General features: G+C 38.1%; 1 protein-coding gene across 20 annotated transcripts in view; it reads left to right on the forward strand.

Moving 5' to 3' along the window:
• The window catches only part of CLASP1 (cytoplasmic linker associated protein 1), a 283994-nt gene that overhangs the window by 216560 nt on the left and 46274 nt on the right, over positions 1-21160 (forward strand). For all 20 annotated transcript variants that reach the window (XM_037049839.1, XM_037049840.1, XM_037049841.1 and 17 more), the window contains 2 exons: positions 17129-17272; positions 18018-18124. In XM_037049839.1, coding sequence (XP_036905734.1) covers positions 17129-17272; positions 18018-18124 — 251 coding nt within the window. The remainder of the gene's footprint in view (positions 1-17128; positions 17273-18017; positions 18125-21160) is intronic.

Consider the following 21160-nt stretch of genomic DNA (forward strand, 5'->3'; position numbering starts at 1 on the left):
AACATACGTTAGACTTCCCATTACCATGATTAGGGCCTGTATGGGAGCAACTAACTGAACATAATATCCATTTTCTTTGGGCATGCACATTAAAAAAATGTGAATAGGATTTATTATCCTAACTTTTCTAATCAGGACATTACAGGAATTTTTTTCCTTGTCTGATCTAGCCTGGTGCTTCAAAACATTTCAACATATTTTAATACTAGCTTAAGTCAAATGTGGTCAGGATAGTAAATTTGCTGCCAATGATTACAAGGTTCATTTACTGTTTGATCTTTAACACTTAATTTCAATTATTTTGGATCATACAGTACTTTTCACAAAGACTAGTCTCCACTGGCATTCTTCTTCTGAGGCCTGCCCTTAACTTCTTACCCTTCCCCATTGTGAGGACAGCATAGTGCCTCACCTTCAGACTGAGGTGCAGCCCAGGCCTGGGACAATAATTTTGATCTTCACAGGAATCTGAAAAGCTTTATATCTAAATAGTTCTTAGTTGTGACTGCGGCTAAAATCAACCTGGATACCTGGGCTCTACCCCAGGTGATTTGACTTAATTGATATAGATCAGATCTTGGATATTGTTTTGTGTCTGACTGGGATTTCCTCCACTCTTGGCTGATTTTTGATATATAGGATTGAAACCCATCATTTTACATGATTGCCCTGGGGTTGAACTTCAAGACATTCAGATTGCTAATGTCATCTTGACCTGGTTGTCACTCATTCTTTTGGTACCCAGCCTAGATCCTCAGTATCTTCAGAACAAGGCCTGGCCTTGCCATTTCCTAGTTCCTTCCCCATCTACCTACTCTCCTGCTCACCCTTTGTGCTCAGAATTTAGCATACTACTTTAGGAACAAAGTAGGCATTTAATAAATACTTTGAATGAGTTACTGAATGATAAGTACCCAAAGAGAAATTATCTGACTTCATGTAACACTTTGAAGCCATCATTTTCAAGATGAAAAGTCTTGAAAGTTTCCTTCTTTGGCATCTGTATTAGTGTCCTGTCACATAACAAATTACCACAAACATAGCAGCTTGAAACTATACAAATTTATTATCTAACAGTTTTGTGGCTCAGCAGTCTGGCATGTGTTCTCTGCGTCCTCTGCTCGAGTTCTTGCCAGACTGAAGTCAGGGTGTTGTCTGGGTCTTCGATCTCATCTGAGGCCAAAGCTCCTCCCCCAGCTCGCTGGTTCTTGGCCAAATTCAGCTCCTTACAAGTGGAGGCTCAAGGTGCCTGCTTTCTTGCCGACTATCAACGGGGGACATTCTCAGGCTCGTAGAGGCTATTTGCCATCTCCTATCATATGGTTGTCTCCACAGCATGGCAACATGCTTCTTTAAAGCCACCAGGAGAATATTTAAGAAACGACGTCCCAGACTTTCTTTCTTTATTTTCTTTATTTTCTTTTAATTGTTGTTTAAGTACATTTTTCTTTTATTCCAATCCCAGCTTACCCACCCCACCCTCCTCACCTCCCTCCCATTTCCACGCCGCCCTAGTTTTTATCCTTATCTCCTTTATAATTGTTCCTGTAAACCCTTCCCCTTTTCCCCTGAAATTCCCTCCCCTCTCCCCTCTGGTCGCTGTCAGCCTGTTCTCTATTTCAGTGTCTTTCGTTATATTTTGCTTGCTTGTTTGTTTTGTTGTTTAGGTTCCTGTTAAAGGTGAGTTCATATGGTATTTCTCTTTCACCACCTGGCTTATTTTGCTTAGCATAATGCTTTCCAGTTCCATCCATGCTGTTGCAAAGGGTAGGAGTTCCTTCTTTCTTTCTGCTGCATAGAATTCCATTGTGTAAATGTACCATAGTTTTTTGATCCATTCATTTATTGACGGGCACCTAGGATGCTTCCACCACTTGGCTATTGTAAACTGTGCTGCTATGAACATTGGGGAGCATATGTTCTTTGGGATTGGTGTTTCAGGGTTCTTAGAGTATAATCCTAGCAGTGGAATTGCTGGGTCAAAAGGCAGATCCATTTTTAGTTTTCTTAGAAAATTCCATACTGTTTTCCATAGTGGTTGTACCAGTCTGCAATCCCACCAACAGCAAAGTAGGGTCTCCTTTTTCCCACAACCTCTCCAACATTTGTTGTTTGTTGCTTTGTTTATGGTGGCCACTCTGACCAGTGCAAAGTTGTATTTCATTGTGGGTTTAATTTGCATCTCTCTGATAGCTAGAGATATTGAGCATCTTTTTATGTGTCTCTGGATCCTCTGTATGTCCTCCTTGGAGAAGTGTCTGTTCAAGTCCTTTGCCCATTTTTTAATTGGGTTGCTCGTCTTAGAGTGGGGTCCTATAAGTTCTTTATGTATTTTGGAGATTAAACCCTTCTCTGAGGTATCATTGGCAAATATGTTTTCCCATATGGTTGGTTTTCTTTTTATTTTTGTACTATTTCGTTAGCCATGCAGAAGCTTTTTATTTTGATGAGATCCCATTTGTTTATTCTTTCCTTTATGTCCCTTGCTCTAGGGGACATGTCAGTAAAAATGTTGCTGTGTGAAATATCTGAGATTTTCCTGCCTATGTTCTCCTCTAGGACTTTCATGGTGTCATGGTTTGTATTTAAATCTTTAATCCACCTTGAATTTATTTTTATGTATAGTGTAAGTTGGTGCTCAAGTTTCTTTTTTTTTTTTTGCATGTAGCTTTCCAGTTCTCCCAACACCATTTGTTGAAGAGGTTATTTTTACTCCATTTTATGTTGTCTCCCCCTTTGTCGAATATTAATTGATCGTAGAGACTTGGGTTTATTTCTGGACTCTCTGTTCTATTCCACTGGTCCATGTGCCTATTTTTATGCCAGTACCAGGCTGTTTTGATTACAGTGGCCTTGTAATACAGTTTGGTATCAGGTATTGTGATCCCTCCTACTTTGTTCTTCTTTCTCAAAATTGCAGCTGCTATTCGGGGTCTTTTATGGTTCCATATAAATTTTTGAGGTGTTTGTTCTATGTCTGTGAAATATGCCATTGGCACTTTAATAAGTATTGCATTGAATCTGTAAATTGCTTTGGGTAGTATGGATATTTTGATGATGTTAATTCTTCCAATCCATGAACACAGTATATGTTTCCATTTATTTGTGTCTTCCTTGATTTCTTTCTTCAGTGTTGTGTAGTTTTCTGCATACAGGTCTTTTACCTCCTTGGTTAGGTTTATTCCTAGGTATTTTATTTTTCTTTTTGCTATATCAAATGGGATTTTCCTCCCTGATTTCTGCTTCTGCTGTTTCATTGTTGGTGTACAAAAATGCCTTTGATTGCTGGATATTGACTTTGTATCTGCTGTTTTGCCAGATTTATTTATTAGGTGGAGCAGTTTTTTGGCTGAGTCTCTAGGATTTTCCATGTACACTATCATGTCATTTGCACACAATGACAATTTTGTTTCCTCCATTCCGATTTGGATGCCTTTTATTTCCTTTTCTTGCCTGATTGCTGTGGCTAAAACTTCCAATACTATATTGAATAGAAGTGGTGAAAGTGGACAGCCTTGTCCTGTTCCTGATTTTAGTGGGAAAGAGTTTGGTTTTTGCCCATGGAATATGATGTTGGCTATAGGTCTCTCATGTATGGCTTTTGTTATATTGAGGAATGCTCTCTCTATTCCCACTTTGCTGAGTGTTTTTATCATAAATGGGTGCTGTACCTTATGAAATGCTTTTTCTGCATCTGTTGATATGATCATGTGATTTTTGCCTTTGCTTTTGTTTATGTGATGGATTATGTTTATTGATTTGCAAATATCGAACTATCCTTGCATCCCTGAGATGAATCCCACTTGGTCATGGTGTATGATCTTTTTAATGTATTGTTGGATGCAATTCGCCAATATTTTGTTGAAGGTTTTAGTGTCTATGTTCGTCAGGGATATTGGCCTGTAGTTTTCTTTCTTTGTTGTGTCTTTATCTGGTTTTGGAATTAGGATGATGCTGGCTTCATAAAAAGAGTTTGGGAGTCTTCCATCATTTTGGATTTTTTGGAATAGTCTGTGAAGAATAGGGGTTAGGTCTTCCTTAAATGCTTTTTAGAATTCTCCTGTGAACCCATCTGGTCCAGGGCTTTTGTGTGATGGGAGTGTTTTTGATAACTGCTTCAATTTCATCTCCTGTTATTGGTCTGTTCAGGTTTTCTACTTCTTATTCATTCAATTTTGGAATGAATTATATTTGGAAGATTATATTTTTCTAGAAATTTGTCACCCGGGTTTTCAAATTTCTTGGCATACAGTCCTTCGTAGTAATTTCTTACAATCCTTTGTATTTCTGTGGTCTCAGTTGTAATCTCTCCTCTTTCATTTTCGATTGTGTTTATTTGAGTCCTCTCTCTTTTATTCTTGATGCGCATGCTTAGAGCCTTGTTGATTTTGTTTATATTTTCAAAGAACCAGCTCCTAGATTCATTGGTTCTTAGAATTGTGCTTTTCGTCTCTATGTCATTTAATTCTGCTCTGGTCTTGGTTATTTTCTTTCTTCTATTAGCTCTGGGCTGTCTTTGTTATTGTTCCTCGAGTTCTTGTAGGCTTCGGGTTAGGTTGTTTGTTTGAAATGTTTCTATCTTTTTTTAGGTAGGCCTGTATTGCTATGAACTTCCCTCTCGGGACTGCCTTTGCAGTGTCCCATAAGTTGTGAGTTGTGAATTCATTTTCATTTTTTTCCAGAAGCTTTGTGATTTCTTCCTTAATTTCATTCTTGACCCATTCATTGTTTAATAACACGCTATTCAGTCTCCATCACATTCACTGTTTTTGGTTTTTTCCCTTGAAAGTGGTTTCTAGTTTCAGTCCCTTTTTGTCAGTGAAAATGCTTGGTATGATTTCAATTTTCTTGAATTTGTTGAAGCTTGTTTTGTGTTCTGTCATGTGGTCTATGTTTGAAAATGTTCCATGTGCATTTGAAAAGAATGTGTATTTAGCTTCTTTGGGTTGGAGGGCTCCATATATATCAGTTAAGTCCATTTCACCTAGGGCGTTGTTCAATGCCACGATATCTTTTTTGATATTTTGTTTGGAAGATCTGTCCATTTTTGACAGTGGGGTGTTAAAATCCCCTACTATTAATTGTGTTGCTGTCAATATCCTTCTTGAAGTTCTCTAAGATTTTCTTTATATATTTGGGTGCTCCTATGTTGGGTGCATATATATTTACAATGTTTATGTCTTCTTGGTGGATTCTTGCCTTGAGTATTATGAAGTGACCTTCTGGGTCTCTCTTTATGGATCTTTTTTTGAAGTCTATTTTGTCTGATAGTAGTATTGCTACCCCAGCTTTTTTTCCTGTCCATTTGCTTGGAAAATTTGTTTCTAGCCCCTCACTTTCAGTCTGTGTAGGTCTTTTGTCCTGAGGTCGGTATTTTGTAGGCAGCATATGTGTGGGTCATGCTTTTTCATCCTATCAGTTATTCTATGTGTTTTGATTGGAGCATTTAATCCATTTACATTTAAAATTATTGTTGATAAGTGCTTATTCATTGCCATTTTTGTACCTGTGTTCCTCTTTCTCTCTTTTCCTTCCTTTTCTTTAGCATTTTTGGCAGAGCTGGTTTGGTGGAGATGTATTCTTTTAGACTTCTTTTGTCTTGGAAGTTCTTTATTTGGCCTTTTATCTTGATTGAGAGCCTTGCTGGGTAAAGTAGCCTTGGTTGCAGGCCTCTGGTTCTCATTACTTGGAATATGTCTTGCCATTCTCTTCTGGCTTGGAGCGTTTCCATTGAGAAGTCTGATGCTAACTTTATCAGGGCTCCCTTGTATGTTCCTTCCTGTTTCTCCCTTGCTTCCTTTAAGATTCTCTCTTCTTCTTGGAATTTTGCCATTTTAATTATTATGTGTCTTGAATTGGGCCTCTGGGTTCGTTCCTCTTGATTGGGACTCTGTGTTTCCTGGATTTGTTTGCCTTTTTCCCTCATCAAATTAGGGAAGTTTTCCATCATCACTTTTTCAAACAGATTTTCTATCCCTTGCTCTTGTTCTTTTCCTTCTGGTATTCCTATTATATGGGTATTATTACGTTTCATATTATCCTGCATTTCCCTTAATCCCTCTTCGTTCTTTCTGAGCCTCTTTTCCTTTTCTTGCTCTTTTTTGGTGTTTTTTTCTACCTTCTACTGCAGCTCACAGATCCCATCTTCCGCTTCATCCAGCTGCCTTTTGATTCCTTCTGCTGTGTTTCTCGGTTCAGAAATTAAATTCCTTATTTCCTCTTGGCCGTTGTTGATAGTTTGTATTTCCTTTTTCACATTGATATAGTTTTCAGTGAGTTCATTGTAGTTTTCCTGTAGCTTTTGGTAATTCTCTGTGAGCTCATGGAGCTTCCTGATAACCATTGCTTTGAACTCAGTGCCTTGTAGTTGAGTTGCCTCTATTTCATTTAGCATTCTTTCTGATGATTTCTCTTTTCGTTTCATTTGGGGATTCTTTGTCTTCTCATTGTTTGTGAGAGTCTTTTTATTTGCCTCAGCTTCTTAAATTGATCTCGTCTGCTCCCTAGGTTTATGGTGTGAACTTCTGTGGGAGAATACCTGTGAGATTCAGTGGTGCAGTCTCCTTCGGGTATCCTGGTGTTCATAGCTTCCACCTACTCTTTTTTGTGATCAGTTGGAGGGGTAAGGCAAAATGGTTTAAGACAGCAAGAGAATATTCTATGCTATTTACAGTAGCAGCGGGTAGAGAAGAGATAGGAGGTCCTTTGGCTGTATATAGTGTTAACCGTGATCTTCTGCCAAAGTAGCCATGTTTAAGATAGAAAGGAAAGAAGATAGGACTCTTGTAGGGGAGGGAAGAATTGTGAGTTGGATCTAGAAAGCAGTGAGGTTGTGGGAGGCAGATTCTGAGGTAAGGTGAGAGTAAAGGATAGTAAATAGGTGTAGTGTGTGAGAGAATAGAGTTAACCACTATGGTAATAGAGTTCAGGAAACTGTGAAGTGGGCTAAGATCTGGGAGGGGTGTTGTGTAGTATTTATAATAGTATGGAACAGCTATTATTTACAATAATATTAGAGCAACAATTCTATGGCAGAATTTATGAGATCTGGATAACAAGAATAGGGAGTATAAGACCTCTAGTAGTGTGCTAATGGGACACAAGTGAAGTGAAGGGCAGTAAATTAGCAATGCACTATGTATGAGAGAACAGGGGAAACCTGTCAAATGGTACAGTATAACCAGCCAAGCAAAGAAGACTAAACAGAAAGAAGAAGAATACTAAAATACTATTCAAATAAAAGATGTAACAATAATGAAAAATAATATTACAAATATGCAGTAACTTGCAGGTTCTCCGTAATAGCAAAGTGAAATTTGTCTCACTGTCTGAGCTGTTGGGATGCCCCCTCTTTGGGTCCAACTCTGGTCTTTTCACAGTTCCAGCTTTTTTTGTCTCACTTGTGGGTATTTAAAAAGAGAAAAGAAAGTGAAAAAACCAGGCAGAAGAAGGAAGGAAGAAGAGATAAAATTGGAAAGAAAGGAAGAGGGAATAAAACAAGAAAGAAGGAAAGAGAAGCAAAAGGAATTGAGAGATTAAAAATAATAAAGATTAACAAAATTTTAAAATTGCTTAAAAAAAATCAAGCAAACCAAAAAAACCTCTTGTTGGTTTCAAACTGGCCGGACCCGTTTTTCTGGCCTTGCTGGCTACAGCAGGCTGAGGGGGAACTGGTATCCCTTTTTTTCTTTTCCTGTTCAGCACTGAGTCGTTCTGGCTCACACTCTATCCAGAGCCAGCCCAGTGCTCCTCCGCAGGGCCCTGGGTGTGGGATCCAGGCCTTTCTAAGAGTGCGCTCTCTCCAGGTTCATAGGTGTGGGCTCTGGGCCTTCCACAAAGCATACTCTCTCCCCCGGTTGCAGGCACGTGCACCTGGCCAGGCCACTTCTGGTTGCACGGATTCAGGCATGCACTCCTCCTAGGGCTATGCCTAGGTGCTCACAGTCCCCTTGTGTTTGCCATTTAGTCCTTACTCCCCTCTCTGCTACTTCAAGCAATCAGGTCTGTCCCAGTGCTGCCAGACGGGGAGGGAGTGGCTGACCCAGCTCTCTCCCAAGAGCCCAGTGGCAGACCCAACGGGCACCAGGCCTGGGGCTGCAGCCTCTGTGGTCCCTGCACTGATCCCTGGGCCCTTATTGTCCTAAAGCACTCTCCTTAACTTCTGGTTTTTCAGTGTCTACTACAGTTTTTGGTCTCTTATTTTCATATATGCTGTGGTACTGTTGGCTGTTTGCTCTGTTCCTCCACAGATCGGCTAGGTTTTTCTCTCGTGTAGGGAGAAGTGGAATCCCCTCCCTCCTACCTTGCCACCATCTTCTTCCTCCCAGTGTTGAGTTTCTTTTCACAAGCTAAGATCTCCACCAGGAAAAAAAACAAACTTTGTGGCAAGATAAACACATCCACAATTGCGTTTTTTTCACTGACAACCTTCTTGTTCCTGGAAATGGTTTGCAGGAAATTTGTTGATCATGTTGACATGAATTGGTTTGCACATGGATCTTTGCCGGGTCAGGCCTATTTCAGAGCAACCATTCAGAAGTACTACCCTGCAGAAGAAAGAAAAGAGAAGTTCACAACTTACTTCTCCAGTTCCTCTTCGTAGTCTGTTCTCAGCTGGGCAGGTCTCCCTGTGTTTCCAGCACCATCAGCTGTGTCCCTGAAATCTCCAGCTCTTAATCTAAAAAACATAAGGTGCTAGTAAGAGTCCTTTCACCCCCCCTTTTACCTGCACAGTTGCACCAAGTCCCACATTGTCCCCACAACGTCCCAAATTTGATGAAGCTCATCATCTGAGCAGCTCAGCAAACTCCATGTAGGATTTAAAAAGAGCTCCACAACTAGATAGGTGATAATAAAACTAAATGTCAAAATATCCTAAGAACCCTGAAACACCAATCCTAAAGAACCTATGCACTCCAGTGTTCATAGCAGCACAGTTTACAAGAGCCAAGTGTTAGAAGCAACCTGGGTGCCCATTAGTAGTAAATGAATGGATCCAAAAACTATGGTACATTTACACAATGGAATTCTATGCAGCAGAAAGAAAGAACTCCTACCCTTTGCAACAGCATGGATGAAACTGGAAAGCAGTTTGTGCTGAGTGAAATAAGCCAGGTGGTAAAAGATGAATACCATATGATCTCACCTTTAACAGGAACCTAGTCAACAAAACAAGCAAAATATAACCAAAGACACTAAAATAGAGAACAGGCTGACAGTGACCAGAGAGGAGAGGGGAGGAAATTTCAGGTGAAAAGGGGAAGGATTTGTAGGAACAAGTATAAAGGACACATGGACAAAAACAAGAGGGGGCGTGGAAATGGGAGGGAGATGGGGAGGGCTGGGTGGTTGGGCTGGGATGGGAATAAAAGGCAGAAAACTGTACCTGAACAACAAAATAAAAAATAAAGATAAATAAAAAAAGAAAAAATCAAAGACAGAATCTTGAGAGCAGCAAGAGGGAAGCTGCTCAGCATATCCAGGAGAGCCTCAGTGTGAGAAACAGCTGATTTCAATTATATCTGCAGAATCCCTTCTGCCATGTTACTATGGGGTGATCACCCTAGTCACAAGTTCCACTTTAGAGAATGAGATTGTCCAGGTTTCATACAACAGGTGGGGAATATTGGTCCTTTTAAGTATTTTTCCTACCCAGTGGGTGGTCAGGAATCTTTCATAGTTATTTGGTAATTCCTTAGCTTTTAATTAAATGTGGAGCTTTTTGAACTGTTTCAATTATGATAAGGTTCAGCTTAGCAGATGCATCTGCACTTTGGGCAACCATCTACAGTGGCTTCATTTGTACCTACCCAGCATTGACTAGTAGAGCATTGTGATTTGATTCCAATAGCTGTGTTAAAGCTCAGTATTCAAATAATGTATTCTTTTGCCACATAGCTACTTATCCACGTATCAGAACACTGCAGATTAACTCTTCCCGAAGATTCGCTTTTATTTAAGTGCTCTCTGCCTCAATCTACCATCCATTGTACATTTATATTAATATAGATACTGTTGTAGGTGATGCAGCTGCCTTACCCAAGAATTTGAGATGTATTTGAAAGATTGTCTGAGTGTAGTACCTGAGTAAAGAGACTTAGAAATTGTGATTATTTGCTACTCTGCTCTGAGATCTAAAATTGTCATTATCATTTTAAAGCTGTAAAAAAATAAAATGGGTTATTTTTATTTGGATAATTTAATACACTAAAGATACCCTTATTGTTTCTTTTAAATATATTAAATGTATATATTGCCTCTTTCATATGCAGAGTTATTAAAAGGTATATCAGGTGCTAGGGAAATGTCAGTGATTTAAAAGCATTTTGTGATCATAAAACTAAGTTCTTCTGTTTTTTTTCCTTTAATTTCTTAAAAGTAGGTTGAAATTATATTCTAAACACTAGAAAAGCCGTTCAGTTTGAAATCTGTTCAGTAAACTTTCATATTGGCTCTATTCCTAAAGAATATTGATTGTATACAAACAATACTTGGGAAGTTTACAGACAGTATAATCCATTACCCACATCTATAAGGTCATATTTGGGAAGATGCTTTAGAAACATTTAAAGCTGATATGATACAACTTTGATTTTTTTACTTAATCATTTTTAATATTTTGTTTCCCTTTTTAGCTTAGTGTTTCGGTGTGTTTCATATTGAAGTGAGAGGGGTGTTTAAATACTTAAGATGTTTTGTAAAGGAGGGAAGAAGCAAAACCAAAATCAGAACACGAGGCAGTGTGCCTATCAGGCTGAGGCTGATTAGACAAACCCTACCCAGACTTTCATTACCTGGTCTGCTATATTCACAAAGAAACTGTTTTCATTTTTCTAGTGTGGCAGTCCTGACTGGTGTTGACCAAATGATGCAGAAGTGTACTAGACCTTTCTTAAGTTGCTGTATTTGTGTTAAGGTAGTCTGATGTATTAGCAGTAGAAGGTAGGTTCTAGATGTTGACCTCCCTTTGACTTTGGCCTCTGCCATGTTTTAGTGGCTGAGCAAGTGATTTAACCTCTGAGTTCTTGGTTATTATTATTATTTTTTTCCTTTTTAATATATTTTATTGATTATGTCATGACAGTGGTCCCATTCCCCCCTCTTCATTCCCCTCCACCCTGCACACCTCTCCCCCACCATTCCCTCCCTTTAGTTTATGTCCATGTGTCACAAGTTCTTTAGATTCTGTATTTCCCATACTATTCTTGCCCTCCCCCCTGTCTATTTTCTACGTACTGTCTATGCTACTTATTCTCTGTACGTTCTCCCCCCTTCTCCTCCTCCCACTCCCCTGTTGCTAACCCTCCATGTGATCTCCATTTCTATGTTTCCACTCCCGATCTAGCTGTCCTCTTAGTTTGCCTTTGTTTTAGGTGTGGTTTTTACTAACTGTGAGTTTACTGTCCTTTCACTGTTCGTATTTTATCTTCTTTTTCTTAGATATGTCCCTTTAACATTTCATATAATAAGGGCTTGGTGATGATGAACTCCTTGAACTTGACCTTATCTGAGAAGCACTTGATCTGTCCTTCCATTCTAAATGAAAGCTTTGCTGGATAGAGCAATCTTGGATGTAGGTCCTTGTCTTTCATGACTTGGAATACTTCTTTCCAGCCCCTTCTTGCCTGGAAGGTCTCTTTTGAGAAATCCGCTGACAGTCTGATGGGAAGTCCTTTGTAGGTGACTGTCCCCTTATCTCTTGCTGCTTCTAGGATTCTCTCCTGCATTTTCATCTTGGCTAATGTAATTATGATGTGCCTTGGTATGTTCCTTCTTGGGTCCAGCTTCTTTGGGACTCTCTGAGCTTCCTGGATTTCCTAGAAGTCCATTTCCTTTGCCAGACTGGGGAAGTTCTCCTTTATTATTTGCTTAAATAAGTTTTTCACTTGTTGCTCTTCCTCTTCCCCTTCTGGTACCCCTATAATTCGGATGCTGGAAGGTTTCAAGATGTCCTGGAGGTTCCTAAGCCTCTCCTCATTTTTTTTTTTGAATTCTTGTTTCTTCATTCTTTTCTGTTTGGCCATTTCTTTCTTCCTTCTGGTCCACTCCATTGATTTGAGTCCTAGTTTCCTTCCCGTCACTATTAGTTCCTTGTACATTTCCCTTCATTTCAATTAGTTTAGCCTTCATTTGTTCCTCTAATTAGTGACTAAAATCAACCAGTTCTGTGAGCATCCTCATCACCAGTATTTTGAACTGTGCATCTGATAGGTTGGCTATCTCTTGGTTGCTTAGAAGTATTGGCTCTGGGGCTTTGAGTTCTTCTTGAGCCATATTTTGGTCTGTTTGCGCCTGTTACATATGAGGGGCGGAGCTTTAAGTGTCCACAAGGTTGGGGCGACCCAGTTGCTGGGTTGTGAGGCTGTATGTGGGGGCAAGGTCAGAGAGTGGCAATGGCACTTGTTCCGCTCTCTCTTGGATTTCGGTCCCCTCTGCTGCTTCCCGCAAGCAAACCAGGCCCCCCTGGTGCTGGCTCCCAGGTACGTGGACCTGTGCACCCTCCAGGACCCTGTGGGTCTCTCCAAGAAACTCTGTGAGCCTGGGAGCTTCTCCCAGCATCTCAACCCTGAAAGTTTTTCCAATTAGTGCTTTTAGGCTTTAATTCCTGTTGCTGGGGTCCTAGCCTGCTCAGTCTATCTCACTGCTCGCACCTTCACCTGCACGTGAATGTGGGATGGCAGTCAGCCAGCCACCTTGTGCCCTCACTGGGTGCGCCCACCTGGGATCCTCCAACCACTGCCTGTGCTCCTGTGTAAGTCTGGCAGCTTTTTCCTGTCCCACGCCACTCTGCCAACTGTTGACTCCACCCCTCTTATCGGTCTGGCTGAATGGTTTGTTGTTGGACTTCCGTACAGTTCAATTTTCTGTGTTTTGGTTGTGCTTTTGTTACTAAAACTTTGTTGTCTTTAAACTTGGTTGTGCGAGGAGGCACAGTGTTTCTACCTACACCTGCATCTTGGCCAGAAGTCTTGTTTATTGTTTTTAAAATGAGAATAGTAATGCTTGCTTTAGGCATTATTGGGAAGACTGATTGCAATAAAGAGTATAAAAACATAGTTAAATATTGCTTCCATTTGTTGTTGTAGCTCTTGCTGTTATTGAGGGTTATTTTGGTTTTGTTGTTGGTTGTGGAACAAATTGAAAACCAAATTTTTTTCTGGCATTAGGAAGACTTGTTTTACCTGTCAAAGGGAGTGTGATAATGACAATGCAATTTTGGATGATATGTTTACATTTTAGGTTTCAGAATCCCTGTATGTTTGCTTATCATATGTGATTCTCTAATATTTAGCATCTACTTTGTTAGAGGAAATAACTGACTTAGCCTCCAGATGTTCTGAAAAATGGGAACTGAAGGCATGGCAAAGAAGCCTGCAAAGCATAAGGAGGCTGTTTCATTGAGCAGGAAAAGCCTATCAATAGCCTTCAAAAGTCGAAATTTCAAAAATTAAAAAAATCTAGATATACGATTATAGATAGGCAACATAGCCTACTACAAAGTGAAGGATTTTACCATCAAATAAGATTTATATCTCTGCTTAACTTATGGCTGCCTCTTCCAGTCTCTTTTGATGTCTTTGATTTTCTGTTTCATCACATATAAGAAGATGGCTGACTCTTTTAGGATGGATTATGATTTTTTAAGGTCCTAGCAAGCAAGAGGTTTAAAACTGGCAGTTACTGTTATTTTTCTTCTTAGTCTTGGCTTTAGATTATATATGTAGATTTTTACATATCAGATAATTTTATAAAAGAAGCCAAATACTTGTGCAGTTTACAATAATCATGGGTTAAGCCTTTGCTTCTTCTCTCTGATTAAATCCCTCCACCCTTCCTGTGTGTCTGTACCTGCTTCAGCATAGTCGAGTAGGTGAGGATTTCCCCAGCAGGTCAGCTTCAGCCTGCTCTGGGCTTGGAGAAGGAAACTTGGAAGAAAATTGTAAACAGGTAGATTTAAAACTGCTTATTTGGAAAAGATACTTTTGCTGTTTGAATATTAATACCGATTACTCTTGTGAAGACACCGAGGAGATTTTGAAGAAACCTAAAATCAATATAATTCTGTGTGAGCCTGTATGTGTGTGGCTATGTAAAGGTTTGTGTTTTGCTATGTTTTTATGATTAACTCTCTTCCCCCCCAAAATAGCCACGTGGAATGCAGACCCCTACCATATTTTAATGGAGTAGTAAAGGACAGATTCTAAAGAAGAAATGTCTGAAGATTTTGAAATACATTTTCAGTGATTTTCTAAAGTAATTTTAATGACAATCTGATGTGAACAGTAAAATAGATGCTTAATAAATCAGCAAACTCCTCTTCCTCCCAAATCTTAAGTTTTCCCTCATTAGTACCAGTACTATGCGTTTGTCAAAGCTTAATTATCTGTTGTCCAGAAGGATTATTTTCTGCTGTAGGGTACACAGCATTCAAAGAAATGGATAACGCTGGAAGTTCTTTTCAAACAGTAGCAGTGGCATTTGAAGAATCTTTTGTCCTCACACCCCACATTCTGCTGTTAAGGGCATGAATGGGAATCACTTCTTTTTAAAGTTGTTACTTGAACTTTAAAATAAATTGCCCTAGAATTATCCATTAGAAAAAGTCAGCAGCACTCTTGAGTTTTTTGTTTGGCTATTTTACTGCCTTTTACTGCCTTTTACTTCATTTTTGAAGGCAAGAGTTCAAAAATGAGACAAGAATGTAATCTACTTGATTCATTACTGAACATCAGCAATGACCCAAGCTTTTTTAAATTGAATCTCTGCAACTCATTTCCATATTTGGAATTATTCCTTTAATGACAGCATATTGATGGTAATAATAAGTATAACCCAATTTTCTTCTTGGAGTCTAGTATATTCTGACTTTTCACACACACAAAGAGTTGCAGATAAAATATCTTAAGATATACTTTTTTTTTTTAACTTTGATGTAAAATATTTTCAAAAATAGTAAATTTAAATGACACTTTTTATCAATTTCTGGAGCTTAAATCTCACTAGAAAAATATTTTATTTTGAAGCCAGCTTTAAGCCAAAGGGTGACTTTTGAAAACTGTATAAAATCATATGCATTTTATACTTCAAAAAATATAAAAATAAATCATATTCATTTATATGTATAAATCATACACATGTGCCATCTCCCTATCCAGTTATATTTTCAGAATTCCCTGTCTTTTGATTTCTTATCCACATTCAACTTTCAGATTACCAAGAGGTTTGTTAGTGGATCAAAATATAAAGTCTGCTGCACTTTCTTTCCCTGTATGACTAAATGTCATTGATGTTAGGTAGCCATGAGTTAGCACACTTTCTAGGCCTGTCATCTTGCAGCTTTCCTGTTCGTAAAGGATCTCACTAGTTTTATAGTTTGCTTCATGAAAAACTTCAAGTTTGTGGTATTAGATAATCATGTCACTCTGGAAAGTAAAGATAGTGGCACATTTCAAATAAAAATAGAGTATTCTTTTTATAATTTTCAAGTGTCATTTTCACTCAACCAAAAAACAAATGCTTGATTTGCTTCTGTGCTTCTTTCTTTCTCTTGGAAGTGCTGTGTGTGTGTTTTCATGCATGCATTTTTTCTTCTAATATCTAATAAAATGTTCTTTAAGATGCACAGGCTACTCTGCATGCTTTTTGAAATTTGCTCTTATACAAATATTGGTATCTTAATAAAATTAAATTGGTGGTTAAATTAATTTCAGGTAATTTATTAAGAATAATTCAATAATAAAGTCTAGAAATACATATTTAGTACAATTATGATTATGTTTTTGGCCTGTCATGAAAGCAACTGGCCTGTTGTGATTTATTTTGGGTAGAAGGTTACTAAATCCTGTTTTTGGAGGTCAAGAGAAAAAAAGTAAGGTACTTTTTGTGGGTAATGAATGATTTTGATATGTTGATAATGTTGAAAAGTAATTTTTGATTACTCTGTAAGAACATCCTACTGATATTTTAAAATTCATAACCAATTTTTATTTTTGGTAAACATTTGGTAAGCTTCAGGCATAAGTAGTAATTTTGTCTTAACTTTACTTACAATTAATTTTCACATTATGAAAGCATTGAAACATTTTTTGGTGTTGATTTCCAGAGACTGTCTCAGCAGATTTTTTGGTAATATTATGTGTCATAGGGAGAAATATTCACAGTCATTACTGTAATCCTAAAAATTGCAGTTTGGAAAAATATTCTGATGCTTTTAGTTAAAAGATTTTAATGTGTTTTCCTTTATTCTTACTCTTAGAAATTTGTAAGAAATGCCATTTAGTACTTACAGAAATTTTCTTTGGCATAGTTTTTCTAAATCAAAACCATTGTAACTGATTCCATAGGCATTGTGCTTAAGCTCAGAATGCCAGCTGCTACACCTGTACCATAGAAAGCACATGGCTTGCTAGAGAAGTTCTAGTCTCATTTGGCTACTATTGCTTTAGCTAATTGCTTTTCCCCTCCTTGCTGCTATAACGATTACAGGCGGTCCTGCAGTTTGTTGTCGCAATAAAGAAAAGTAGAGCATTTTTTAAAAGGGAGAGAATAAGCTTGTAATTTGTACCATGTAAGTCTGCTTTGCTTCCCAGAGACTGTCTCTTTATGCAATTTGTAAGTGTAAAAGTGTAGGAGTTTTTCAGATGTGTTTCAACTCCCACCTTTCTCTAGTATTTCTCAATGTCTAGGAGTAGGGTTAAGGCAAAGTGGTTTCTCAGGGTGACTCAGTGGCAACTTGTTGAGAACTGGAGCCCTGTCCAGTTCTGACTTAATTAAACAGTCTTAAAACTTTAAAATTTACTTGTTTCATTTAGGTATTTACCAGCTTCATTCCTAGTGCTAGACAACATAGGAAAAGCTATAGGAGTTTATTATTGACATGATGTGGAAACACAAGGCCAGTGTGTTAAAATGCAACATCTGAGGACTTATTTTTCAGATTGAGATGAGACTATTTATCATTGATAATATAATTTTTTCCAGATACATTTTATTTTTTATGGCAAAGATGTCCTTATATTAATTATTTTATTCATACAAAATATGTTTTCTTTTAAAAACAATTTTAATGAATACTTTGACCAAGATATGTTCTTGTACATTACATAAATTAATCATCTTCTTTTTCTAGGCAGCACAAATTGTGCTAATTTCGCTGTTTGAATTGAACACTCCTGAATTTACCATGTTACTTGGTGCCTTGCCGAAAACATTCCAGGATGGTGCCACCAAACTCCTGCATAACCATCTCAAGAATTCCAGTAACACCAGTGTGGTGAGTGCTTTTGTCATAGTCGGTGCTTTCGAACCAGTCAGGGCCTCTGTGGACCCCTTGTCCAGAGCTGCTCTGTTAGCCATTCTCTTCTATTTGATCATGGCCATCTCAAGAATGAGAGACTAGGTTTGATCCTGCCATTTTCCCAATGAGTGAATGAATCTGACATCTAAATATTGTTACTTTCTTAAGTTAGGTTATTCCATCAGTTAAATAATTTTTTTAATTTTTTTAATCCTCACCTGAGGATATGTTTGTTGATGTCACACAGAGAGTGAGGGAGAGAAACATGGATATGACAAACATCTCTGTTGCCTCCCAACATGTCCCAGCTGGGGATTGAACCCACAGCCTAGGCACATGCCCTGACTGGAAATTGAGCCGACAGCCTTTTGGTGTACAGGACGATGCTCCAACCAACTGAGCCAGGGCTATATTTTTATATTTAGTAATTTATTTATTGAGTTACTTATTTTTTATATTGTAGAGATGCAAATGCTCAACTGTGTGTATTACTATAGCCCAGCTAACATCAGTCATTCAGCTTCAGGAATGCCTATATGAGAGTTACCCATTTTTGGTTTAGCATGCACCTAAAATTGTTCATAATGATTCAGAAAAAAAATGATCCTGATTGCACAAATTCTTCCCATTTATTTAAATGTGGGTTAAAATTCCAAGGGAAAAGTGAGCTTTATTCTGTGTTTAGCTCTTAAGTAATATGTTTATTCTGCCTTCACCCCAGGGCTCTCCGAGCAATACAATTGGCCGGACTCCCTCCCGACATACCAGCAGCAGGACCAGCCCCCTGACCTCACCCACCAACTGTTCCCATGGGGGCCTGTCTCCAAGGTAATGCCATTTCAACAGAAGTGAAGAAACTAAAGCACCCAATGTGTCTGTGTAGCTATTTTTATATTTTAGACCAAGCTTCATACAAAAGTGTATGGATAGCAGGAGACCGTGGATTCCAGTCTTCAACCAAATCCGAACTGAAAAATCTTGTGCAAAGTGGTTAACTTCTACAGGAAGATGAGTGGTCTGTGCCAAGTGTTGTCCGAAATTCTTGTAGCTCTAAACACTTTCTAGTACCTTAAAGATTTTGAAATTAAAGAGCTAGATTTAATACCCTTACACATAAAAATCATCTAGAAACTTATCACCTGTTCTCTAAGTGATAGCAACACTTGAAGAAGGTATTTAATCATCTAAATAAATTCTTTAGAGTCCGTCTACACATCATCTGGTGTAGTTTTTCAACACAGTGGCCATTCTAAGCATAGTTGCTTTCATTATGGGCTCATGCTTGAAGCAGAATACTGCTCAGGAGAGGGGAGTAAGAACCTGAGAACTAAACTTGAATCAGCATTTTCAACTCACGTGAACATTAACCTATAGAGGTTGAGACAGTGACTGAAGAAGAGAGAATGCCTTGCCTCAGGATCTTTAGTTAACACTTCTCCATCTAGCCAGAGCCTTCAGAAGTGTCTGCCCTGGTGGCTTTTGTGACCTCCTGGCATGTGTTGGATTCCCTTATTGCTTCCCCTCAGAGTAGTGACTCTCTAGGCAGACTTTTAAGTGAGAGCCAGTGCCTGGACCTGCAGGAGTCATACATGCTGTGTGGTCCACAAGAAGTCCAGGTCTTGGGGATCACTGACCCAGGATCAAGGGGCTATGTGTGAAGGGTTGCTGACTAAAAATCTTTTTTTTTTAAATCTTAAAATTATAAGACAATACTGCAAATATGCCATTTTCCCTTTAAGGATTACCTCTTTAGTAGGCAGATAATCAAAGTATAAGTGCCTTCAAATTTTGATTTTTAAGTGATTTAAGATTCTCCTATACTCCTCTGTCCTTACCAATGAATTTCTCTTAAGTTCCTTAGGTTATTATATAAATATTTTGTGATATATCAAATTGGTGTTTTTGTCTTGATAAAACAAAGTATTTTGTATACTTACAGTATCCTACTTTAATCACCCTAAGGCCCCCCTGGTATACAATATTTAAGTAGATTAAAGTATGGTGTTATTTCTCCAAATTTGATCTGTTGTCATGATTCAGCAGGCTATTCTAATTAGATAACTGAGACTAGAAATTTATGAAATATGTCTAACTTTCCCCAGGTGTGACTGAGGCTCAGCCACAATTTTGTTTTTTTAAGGTTGACATCTGTATCTGTATCTAAAGTGTATGGTTTGTCTTAAATGACCTGCGTTCAGTGTTGACAGTAGAGTCGTAGACTTCTCTTTCTTGGGGGAGAGTTTTGTGGAAAACTTGTATTTCCTGTAAATTGTTGCTTTTGTCTAGAATTGATACTTTGCAGCATTAAGGGAAAATCTGTCCTTCCATAACACATAGGTCATACTTCTTATCTTTTAATTATTTCATTATTAGGGTAGCACATTTTTTAGGTAATAAGCAAATGGTAAAACTCAAGCATTTTATTAAACATACTGAGTTAATTAAAAGATTATTGGGAGTTGCCAGCATAATTTATCAGAGCCAAAAATAGTCTAAGTATTAATTTCATGAATCCCCAAATTATTAAAATTTTTAATTTATTTTTCCAGATCATCATTTATTCTTAATTGACCTGACTTTCCTCTTTACTGTTAGGGTTATAGGTCAGTGGAAGAAATGAAGAGATTTATTTTCAATATTAAAATTTCCAAGTGTGGCCTAAATTTTTTTTTCCAAAAAATGTTTCTTTAGGGAATTACTTAGTTATTTAGTTAATTACTTTAAAAACAAAACAAAAACAGTGTGCCCCAATCAGTGTGTAACAGACAGATGACCTCAGCCAACTTTGTACTCAGTAGGAGAAATTATTTTTTCACAACTAAAACTGTCCAGAAGTAGAAAATATTGCCTCGTAGCATCATATTACTGGAAATATTCAAATAAGCGACATACTTTCTGCCAGGAAAATTAGAAAAGAAAGGAACTCTTGCATTAAATAGGGGAATGGATTAGACGCCAACTCATAAGGTGGCAGTAAAGTTCTGCCGCATATGATCTCAGATGTTTTCTTGAGCGGTATTTTGAAATGTTTATTTTTTGTGATCTGCCATTCTTTTGAGTCAACCATATGACATTAGCTTTTTATTCTTAAGGGGAGAAATTATTATCAGTTGTTTTTTTCTCTAATTTTGAGTATCAGAATGAACTAGTACTATTTTTTGTCCACAAATTTTGTACTTAGATCATGGTGGTAATAAGGAAATATTCTATAATGATGAAAAAAATGTAATTTGGTAGGTTTTTTCTTAATCACTAGTGAGGAAGTCATTTTTATCAACCAAATAGTATTAGCTAAGCCATAGCCAACAGGTTAAACCTTAGTGAAACATTCCATGAGTTGTTTCTGTGTGGGGGAAGAATCACTGCTTAATTTTCAACTAGTAAACAAATACTACTGGGTATTTGAGAAGAGATTTAGGACCTGCAGTTTTTTATCATCAAACATGTATTTTAGCTCATTTTACCAAGTGTGATTTGTGTTATATGAAAAACAGAGTTGAAAAAGACTTTAGAAATCACATGAAATCCATTCCCTTGAAGATAAAAACGTGTATGGCAGTCTTCATTCTGGTGCTTGGTTTGTAGAACCAGAAACATGTTGTAGAACAGAATGGTGCTGACTAGATAACCTCTGTTACCCCCAGCAGTAAAAAGTAGTTCTTGGTGGACTTTACATTCATTCCACCAGAGGACCAAGGCTCTCCATAGAGTCAGAGTGGGAATTCTCCCACAGGGAGGTCGCAGTGGTGCTGCCTTATCCTCTACCTGCCAGCAGAGCTGGGTCCAGCCTGAGATGCTTGTCCATATACTTCTTGTAGTTCCACTCCCTACCCAGTGTGTGGTTTAGAGACAGTTTTTATGCTC

Source organism: Sturnira hondurensis, unplaced genomic scaffold, assembly GCF_014824575.4.
Source record: "Sturnira hondurensis isolate 20B ecotype Veracruz unplaced genomic scaffold, ASM1482457v3 Scaffold0006496, whole genome shotgun sequence".
NCBI lineage: Eukaryota > Metazoa > Chordata > Mammalia > Chiroptera > Phyllostomidae > Sturnira > Sturnira hondurensis.